Genomic DNA, 9,641 nt, shown 5'->3' with positions numbered 1-9,641 from the left:
ACTTGTTCTCTCCCCAGATATGTCTCAAGGTAGCGACAGCGTTCAGTATTTTTCCAACCCGAGCTACCACACCCTTTCATGCGGTGTGACTTCACGCTTCTTTTCCCGAAGCCAGGACGGGAACCTCGCCGGGAAGGTAGATATGCCCCTCGCCTCCCCCTCCGCCGCAGTGTCGTTCTCCTCCGTTCAAGGAAAGCACCCAAACCGCTGCCCCCACCACTCCGAGGGGCAGACAACGGGCCGGATCCTGCAAATCCGTTCCACGTGCCAATCGGCTTCTCTCTAGCAGAGGAATCACGGAAGGTAGCTCCTGTTGGCCGGAAGCACCTCCTCTAGCGGGAAGCATCTGCAGGATCCAACCCCAATTCCTGGCACAGGCTGAGGCCGCCAAGAATGGCTAAGTGAGAAGGGACAGTGTCCCAAGGTGTAGTTGTGACCTCCCTCTAAACACCACCAGTTTTGACAGCCAACTCTGAGAGGGTGCCGCATTGTTATGTTCACGGTGACAGGCTGGCCGTCCTGTTTCCCTGCGATTCCTCCTCACACAAGGAGGCTCTGTCAGCTCTCCCTCTGACCAAGAAGGCCGCTCCCCTAATCAGCTCATAACAGAATCACCGGCTTCTTTTCTCTTGCGACAAAACCCCAGCTGCCTTGGCTGCAAGAGGCAAAGAGGCTTCCTCTTCTGGCAGGCGTCCGGCTCTCGGGAGGTGGACTTTGCCAAGTGGATTGGGAGGGCATTGGTCCGTGGGTTTGAAAGGGCCGGTTAGTTGACCGCCAAAGAATGCTTTGCTTCTGGGAGTCCCTCCCTAAAATTAACCCACCCCTTGAACGGTAGAGGAGCTGAAGAAACTAGGACTCCCAGCCAATGCGCATGTCAAAAATGTATAACTCTTTTATCTATAAATTATTATTTTCAGTGCAGCTGTGATGTATTGAAAAGCCCTGAGTGGCAATGCTGAGGGGGACCATATGGAAATCTAATCATAAACAAAAAATGTAGAAATAAAGGAGGGATGCACCCAGCAGCCTTGGAGGTCCCCCAGAGCCAGGAGGAAGTGAAGCCGAGCCCCAGGGGGACTCTCATCCTGGATTGGGAGGGGGGGATGTAGCTCAGGGGTGTTGGGGTCTCCCTTCACTTCCTCTGACACCCTCAGGGTCTCTCCAGGCTCCTTTGGTGAGCATCTTTAGCCATATCACCTCAGACAGTGAGCAAAACCTGAGTGCAGCTAGTCAATTTTTAAAAACTGGCTCAAATCCTCCCACAACCACCTTCAGAAACTCCCTTGGATTAGCCGGGTGCCTCATGCTCTGGAGGGCTGCCGTTTTTCCTTGAATTGGGGCCGGACTCTCATTCCCGTCCCTCTAGTGTGGCTCGAGATGAACCGTGTCTCCCTCTCTCACACGTGGTTCCTGTCGTGCATGCTGGACCCGTTTGTGGTGGTGGTTGCCTTCACTGTCCTGCTTCTGGCTTGGGGGGTTCCTGAAAGTTCAGGGGAAGGGGGCTAAGTATAGGGAGGAGAATGGATTCAGTGGGGATTTCTTCCAAGACGGAAATGAAAGCTCTTTGTAGCCACTCTAGGACTTTCAGGTTCTCACAGACTCTATGGTATACCATAGAGTCAGTCCACCCTCTGAAGCCATGATTTCCTCCTGGACACTGATCTCTACTCCGGAGATAAGTTGTCATTTCACCCCCTTTGAGACCGGCAATGTTATCTTTCGAGGTTCCCCTCAGTAGCTGATCATTTTCAGCAGAAGAAAGTTTTTGTGGCTCTTTTCCCAGCATGCTCAAGTATAGTCAACCTTTCCTGTTGTCCACCCTTCCTGCCTGGTTTTTCCCTTCGGCTCCTGGGTCAGCCAAGCCTGACAAGCCATATTGAAGAGAAACTCCTCTGGCCACCCCCTTGAATGCTTCCCTCCAGTCACTGGCTTGGTTGGGGGGGGGGGGCTTTCCCTTTGGATACGGCTTCCGTTTTAATGCATTGCTGTTGTAACTTTTTGAACAGCTCAGTAACAAAACCCTTGAGAGAGACACTGAAGCCTGGACAGCCGACGGCTATCTGAATGGTCTAGGTCAGTAATTTTCCACAATTTAATAGTCTGAAGTAGAATCAAGAGCAAACCCAAGTGAACTTAGGAGCAGCCCATGTGGGCTTGTTCTGCTGTGTTCCAAGTCCTGAAGAGGACACATTAAAACCCACCTCTGGGGTGGGAATTTACCTCCCTTTGTCCTTGACATTTCCTGACTTTTTGCTATAACTATCCTTGCCGTTTCTTGGCGTACGAATGCTCCCCTGCCAGCCTAAGCAAAATTAGACTCTCCTACGCCCACCAACTTAAGTGGATTTAGGAGGACTCCTTTACATGCTAAAGGCTGCCAGCAATGCCTGGGTCATTGCAGCTTCTAGAGAGGAGCTGTGTTTTAAGGATTCCTGGGCTCGGTGCCCACCTGGACACAGGCACAAAGAGAGGAACCGTTTTCCTGATGCACGGACTAGCTTGTGCATCTGCCACAATCTTATCGAGATGGCGCCGTCTGAAAGCCACGCTCGTGCCTCAGCGCAGGGACTCCAGGGGGTAGCAGCATTCTTTGTCTGCTCCAAGCTCTCTGGATCTCAAGCCGGAGTCTTAACTGTGACACATCCGCGTTCTTATTGCAAACAATTTGGTAGACCTGATGTGAGCCACCAGGTGAGCGCGGGGGCCTTCCAGGTGAACAAAACACATTCCGATGCAACCTGCCTCGTTATCCACAGCAGGTGGCCCCACACCCATTTCCATCTGCATCAGTCCAGATAAGTTAAACATGGCATCGACCCACCTGGTAACAAAGTTCACAGGAGCCCACACAAAACTGCCTGACGCTGAATCAAGCCCTTGGTGCCTCAAGTGTTGTCTGCACAGACTAGCAGAGGCTCTGAGGCCTTTCCCATCATCTACTGCCGGACCTTTTAACTGGAGATGCTGGGGATTGAACCTGGGACCTTCTGCACGCCAAACAGACGCTCTGCCACTGAGCCATGGCTGCCTCCCTACCACCCACTCCCGGGGGGATGGATCGGGAAGGCTTCGGCCTCTCTGCCCCAAGGGAACCGGTTGGCCGCCGTGCGAGACAGGATGCTGGACTCGATGGACCACAGGGCTGACCCAGCAGGGCTCTTCATTGTTTCTTATCAGGGAGGGCCTCACCTCTCTGCCCTGTGCTTGGCCCTCCAGAGGAACTGGCTGGTCATTGGGTGAGCACAATGCACAAGCCCAAACAAGACACAGTAATGCAAGGCTGCATAGAACTGGCCAGAGGGTAATGCACACAGGCTTCACGCATTAAGTGCTTACAATAACAATCCCACCTGGACTTCCATTTCACAATTCCTCCGAGTGAATTGCAGTCCTCAAGCTCCCTTGCGATGTCTACAGGAGGACTTTCATTCATTCAGGACTGGGCATTACACTTTCACCAGTTTTATGTGGCATTGCCTTGTGTTTAATTTTGCCTGTGCACTGGTCACTGGGGAGGCAGGATGCTGGACTAGATCCAGCGGGGCTCTCCTGATGCTCTTAGGAAGCTCCTGACCTCTCTGCCCTGTGGCTGGTCCTCCAGAGGAGCTCGCTGGCCACTCTGTGAGGCAGGATGCTGGACTGGGGGGGGGCCTTCCCTGGTCTGACCCAGCAGGGCTCTTCTGAGGCTCTTATCAGGGGAAGACCGGCTGAGCATGGCCTTTCCCCTTCTCGGCGGGAAGACATTCTGCTGCACAGTCCGGTTTGCATAAGAATATTTATGCATTTCTCCGTTGTATATCATTTTCATGCAGGTACTTGTGGGATGAATAGACGTCAGAACACATACATTATGGAAAAAGGCTTCAAAGGTATAGTATCCGATGCCGGCAAGTCAACCGGTGGCTCTCAGGCTGGGTGTGGCAGGAAGGGGCAGCTGGACAGTCCTGGGTTGCCTGGCAGGGAGAGCTCTTCACGTATGCAGGGAGAGGCCTTGATAAACAGACCCTTGGCCCTTCAAGGTCAGTATCGTCTGCTTGGACTGGCAGCGGCTCTCCAGGGCCTCAGGCGGAGGTCTTCGACACCCTCTCCTGCCGGACCCCTGAACTGGAGATGCCGGGGATCGAACCTGGGGCCTTCTGCATGCCCAGCAGTTGCCCTGCCCTTGAGCCATGGAGCCTTCCCTAAATGAAGCTACCTTAAGCAAAGTCTATCAACGGCAGTATTGCCGACTCAACAGGCAGCAGCCCCCCAGTCTCGGGCCGAGGTCTTCCGCAGCACCTTGTAAAACCGGAGTTGGTGGGGGTGGGACTGGGGACATTCTCCATGCTGAGCAGATGCTCCGCCACTCAGCCTGGCCCTCTCCTGACATGAGGCTGCCTTAAACAAAACCTATCAATGTATTGTCTGCTCTGACTGGCAGAGGCTCTCCGGGGTCTCAGGGTAATAATCGCTGAACTGTGTCCCAACTGACAAAGGCTGCTTTGACTCTCTAAAGCTTACAAAATCCCATTGGTCCCTCGGGTGCCACTAGACACAGACCTAACTGCATAGACCAGGTGTGTGCCTCTTGCGAGTCCGTTAGCAAGAACGTGGCAGCAGGGCTCTCTGGGCTGGGTTGGTAGATGTTGGGGTTCAACCCCCCCCTCCCTCTGGCACAGACTCACTTGTTGTATGGCCAGAAGCATAGGCACAGGTACACGTCCCATTGCAGCCCCCAGGCTGCGTTGGAGACATCGCGTTGCCTGTCCTTTGGAGTCTTCGGAGTGAGGGGGCACGAAAAGAAGTAAGCACAAGGACAATTTGAGACCAAAAGAAAGGGGAAAATATCCTGCCCCACCGGCTGGCTTGCAGCTGACCCAGGTGGCTTCCGTTTGCCCAAGACGGGGTAAGAGCAGAGATCTGGTGAAGGGCCTACGGATGCTCTCTTCAAGGTTGCTGGGTAAAGAGGTGGCACATCAGCCCCGAGAGTGTCTTTCTAGGGTCATGTTAGAGAAGTGCAGCCCCAAGAGACCGTGGGTCCAGCATTCTGTTTCTCTAAGCGTCCCCCTCCAGACATTGACAGGAAGTGCACCTGTAATGCCCCCCCCCCAACGTCCTGTTTGGTAACTGGCTTTTCAAAGGTCTGCTGCCTCTGAGCATGGAGGTTCGGTGTAGCTACTATGCCTAATGTGTGGTGTTTGAGTGCTTTTCAAGGGAGTCAGCGGGAAAAAGTGGTTGAATTCGGAGTCATGAATGAGGGTAACCGTCTGAAATTCACCCCACCACCACAAATACATTTTATTAGTAGACAAAAAGAAGCCATGCGCCTCAAGAGATACCCAAGTGCATGATTCATAGGCAGCTTGATGGGTTTATCACAGGGAGGCACAGAACAAGGCGGCCACAGAGAGGCACGGTGGGGAAACCTCGGTCCCAGGCAGGGCTGCCAGCTCAGGGTTGGGAAGTACCTGGCGATTTGGGGGGGGGGGCTTGGTGGTGAAACCCCAGGCAGGGGTAATGCTGTAGAGCCCCCCCCCCCCCAGCCATTTTCTCCAGGGGCTACAATCTGTTCTCTGCAACCTGGAGAGGAGTTGTACTCACCCGCCACCCTCATCCCAGTCCGTAGCTGGACTGCTGCCCCTGCCCCCTTGGTGGATTGAAGGAAGGGCACGTGTTGTCCAGAACCATGCAGGGCGATGGCACGGGTCTTGGGGAAGTGTGAAACACCGGCCCACAGACTGGGCCCTAATATCTCAGAGGCCAAGTAGGGTCAGTCCTTGGGTGGGAGATCAATCCCAGGAAGCCGCCTCTGCTTAGCCAGGGGCTTCCCAGCCGGGGCTGCAGGAGAGCCTCCCCCCTCCACCCCGCCTTTATGGACTCAGCCACAAGCTATGCCTGGCATGGCCACAAGAGGGGGGGACTTCCAGCCGCTTCCATAGCCATGGGGGAGGCGTTCTCACAGAGTGGCTGCACCTTGGGCGTGGCAGGGAGGTGTGGCCACCTGGCATCACTTTGGGGGTTCCTGGAAGCCTGAACTGTATTTCAGGGCTCCTCCACGGTCAATAGGTTCAAAAGGGCTGCTTGTGGGGTCCACCTTCAGGCTTGAAACAAACGTCCATGCACACAGAAGGAAAATGCCAGGTTGGGTGTGCCTTCCTCCCCCAAAGCAGCCCCTGTGCTAATCAGTATTATGCTGAGACTCAAACCACCAGAGGTGCTTGCAAGTGGAATTTATCCCCAGGTGGACCAACAATGACAGGGGGAGGGTGTAGTGAAGTCTGAACAAAGGGGTGACTTCCCGTTCGAGAACTGCCAGTGGTCTGAAGTGGCTGTCTGTGGGCCTATTATTTTTCAAACCAGAATCTCTGTGCCATCTGAGACTTCATCTGTAGCAAGCAAGTCTTCTAAACCAAGACCCCAATCGGTTGTGGGACATTCCCCACAAGGCCGTAAGCCTGTCCCGGGGGAAATATATTCCGTGGTCAAGGGCTGGGTTTCAGGGCATGCGACCTCCACTCTCCCGTGGGATTCCTGGGGAGCTGGGCCTGGCGGGAGGACCGGAGCATTCACTCGCTTCCAAGTTCGTCTCCCCAGGCGAAAAGCATAACTGTGCATGGTTTCTTGGGGCGGCGGAGACGTGAGCAGCGTTTCCCATCGCGGGGAGGGTGGGGGGGCGTGTCCGTGTGCGATGCAATGTTGCGACGTCGCGATGAGCCCCTTGTTCCCCCCTCCGGCGAGCGCTGCCGTACTGAAGGGCTTGTTTTTCTTCCTACCGAATGTTCAGGAAATGGCTTGCGAATGAGTTTGGATGAGCAGATGGTTTGGAGAGACAGTGGTTCGGACATTCCCGAGGCGTAACTGGTGGGTCACGGTGCTGTGTGTTTCGAGGGCTTAGAAACCCCCCCCTCCTCCCTCCCCGCTCCCCCCCGCCGAGGAGTTTGCCAGCGGGCGTGCTAAGGGGGCGGCCCCCTGGCTCTTGTCTTGCAGACTACATGAAGGAATCGCCCTGCAGCTCCAGCACGTGTTCCCTCAACAGCAGCGAAAACCCCTACGCCACCATCAGGGACCCCCCCCCCTCGACCTGCAAACACTCCGAGGGCAGCTACGTGGAGATGAAATCCCCCGCCCACCGGGACCCCTCCTTCTCGGACACGCCGGCCTCGTCCACGGCCAACAAGAACATTTACGAAGTCGGTGAGTATCTCCTGTGACACGAGAGACAGGGCCGGGGGTCTCCACTTGGCCTTGAGGTTTGCCAGCCCCTCCCAGACTCCCTTTTCCGGCCACAAGAGCTCTCTGGAGTCTCAGGCTGAGGTCTTCCCCATCCACTCCTGCCTGGTCCTTTTAGCTGGAGATGCTGCCAGGGATTGAACTGGGGACCTTCTGCCTGCCAAGCAGAGGCTTTGCATCTTTGAGCCTCAAATTCCCATCCCCAAAATCTTGCTGGTCAGGCGCTGGTCTCCTGGAGACCCACACAGCTGCCCTGCTGCATCTGCTGCCCCAGCTGCCGGAGCTCCCCGCAAGGAGGCGATTCACTGCACTGTTCTCTGTGCCCCCTGCAGAGCCCACCATCCGCGTGGTCCACGAGGCCCGTGTCCGCCCCACCGGCTACCTCCCCAGCCCCTACGACCTGCCCCGGAACAGCCACATCCCCTCCCATTACGACGTTCTTCCGGCAAGACACAGCCCGACGCACGGGACGCTCTGGGAGAAGCCCTCTTAAGCAGCTGCCCTCCCTTCCTGGGGCACCTCGCCTGCCGACGGGGAAAGAAGACAATCCTTTCCGTTTGGGTCTGCCACAGGATATTGGGGGGGGGGGGGCTGTAGCTCCCGGTACCGGACTGGACCTCATGGGACGCTCATCGTGGGACCATCTTCTTGCTGCATGAACCTCTTTATTTGACAAGACAGTTTTTCTACAGATCAGAGGAACAATAAGGAGCCTCCTTTACATACAACTGGGGGGGGGGGGCGGGGGGGGGAGACAACTCCGGGCTGCTGATTCTCATCCAATGCGACTGCGGGACAAAGAGCGTCATCGTGACTTGCTTTTGCTTTCGAAATGGGGAGAGGGACAGAGAACCCCCACGGCCCCTGGCAAGGTCTGGTGGAGACTGGGGGGGTTCTGCCACCCACTAAACGGGCTCATTTAGGGAGGGAGCCGAGGGGAGGGGGGGTGGGGGGGTGTCATTATCCGGCGCAGTCGCTGCCCTACGCCCAAGCCACCGTGCTCCAGCCCAGCATCTCCTCCCTCAGGCGTCATTCGGGGAGCACCTCTGCCCGTTTATCCAGCTTACAAATGGGAGTAGGCAGATTGTGGGTGGGGGGGGGGGAGCAAACAAGCCAGTCCCCACCGGGCCGGCAGCTCAAAATGCGTCTGTCCACTTGCAGCATTTCCCCGACCTTTGGAGGTCCTCCTTTCTCTGCACAGGGGACGCCTGCCGAAGGACAAACTTCCTGCGTGAAGAGAAAGGGACCAGGCGGCACCCGACCACTCCTCTGGACCGTGCGAATTGACACAGGCAAGAATTGGCAGGGAACAGGTTTTGCCGCCTCTCTTTGGGCAGAGAGTGGCTATGCCCAAGTCCTGCCTTCCCGCTGCCTGGCAGTGCCAAGGCCATGAGCTGGACGGGGCCAAGGGCAGAATCCAGAGGACTGGCTCTGCTCAGCATCCCTTGACGAAAGGCCACCCTTGACGGCTTGGGGTGCTGTTAAAGCGAGCCTGGCTGGGACAATAACCCCAACCGTTCCCCCCTGCCAAGCCAGCGGCCAGCTATCGGGGTGCAGTGGGCAGGCTGTGGCCCCGTTCCCTTTTTCTGTGCCCTAGCAGATAGAAAACGGTCAACGTTTGAGGGGCTCGTTTCCTCCCTTCTCTCTGTGGTGCGCAGGACTAGTCTCTTAAGACGGGTACATCAACTGCAGCGGAGTCCTCTGTGCCTCTGGGCTCCCTTTGGCAGCCGGGCAAACCTGGCAGACTGACTGGCTGCTTTACAAGCACTCAGGCCAGGACAAACCCAGCCGTCTTTTGGGGGCCAGGGTGCTCTGTTGGGGCTGCAGCGGACTCGGCACTGAATGGAACGTGCTGGTTTTGCTTGTAGTGGGGCACGGTTGAGCACGGCAGGAAGACGGCTCCTCCCCACTAGGAAATGTCAGCGTGGCGTTAATGCAGCAAGCACAGGGAAAACGGCCTGATGTCTGGGTCTAAATCGGGTGGCCAAGGCGTGGCTCTCCAGATGTCCAGGGACTACAATTCCCATGAGCCTCTGTCAGGAGCTCGAGGGAACTGCAGTCCATGGACATCTGGAGAGCCACGCCTTGGCCACCCTGGGTCTACATGGTGCTTTCAGCCAGGTGATGGGACCGTCGCTCCTTCTGGCTTCGGGAAGGCATATTGTGCGACGCTCAGATGAAAAATGCAGAATGCTATAGAGGGATGCCAGCCTCCAGGTGGGACCGGAGGACCCCCAGGAAATACAGCTCATCTCCAGGTGAGAGAGATCAGCTCCCCTGCAGGAAATGGCCTGCTGCTTTGGAAGGTGGGCTCCATAGCATTATACTCCACTACGTTCCCTCCCTGCCCACGCCTAGTTCGAGCCCCAGCGCCTCCAGATAGCTCCCAACCCAGTTTTAAATAAAGGGGCAGAGCAGCAGCTCCAGAGGCC

General features: G+C 56.3%; 1 protein-coding gene across 8 annotated transcripts in view; it reads left to right on the top strand.

Annotated features, from left to right (window-relative positions):
* Positions 1-8,117, top strand: part of MEGF11 (multiple EGF like domains 11) — a 274,750-nt gene extending 266,633 nt beyond the window's left edge. For 3 of the 8 annotated variants that reach the window (XM_077317624.1, XM_077317622.1, XM_077317623.1), the window contains exons 22-26: positions 18-136; positions 2,007-2,073; positions 3,813-3,869; positions 6,967-7,173; positions 7,542-8,117. In XM_077317624.1, coding sequence (XP_077173739.1) covers positions 18-136; positions 2,007-2,073; positions 3,813-3,869; positions 6,967-7,173; positions 7,542-7,702 — 611 coding nt within the window. In that variant the 3' untranslated portion in view covers positions 7,703-8,117. Of the gene's footprint in view, positions 1-17; positions 137-2,006; positions 2,074-3,812; positions 3,870-6,763; positions 6,841-6,966; positions 7,174-7,541 lie in introns of those variants that run through there. The other 5 variants (XM_077317628.1, XM_077317626.1, XM_077317629.1 and 2 more) reach the window with 5 other exon arrangements.
* Positions 8,118-9,641: the final 1,524 nt, after the last annotated feature.

Source organism: Paroedura picta, chromosome 18 (genome assembly GCF_049243985.1).
Source record: "Paroedura picta isolate Pp20150507F chromosome 18, Ppicta_v3.0, whole genome shotgun sequence".
Taxonomy (NCBI): Eukaryota; Metazoa; Chordata; class Lepidosauria; order Squamata; family Gekkonidae; genus Paroedura; species Paroedura picta.
The sequence above is the reverse complement of the archived record's forward strand: the minus strand, read 5'-3'. Positions and strand labels throughout refer to the sequence as shown.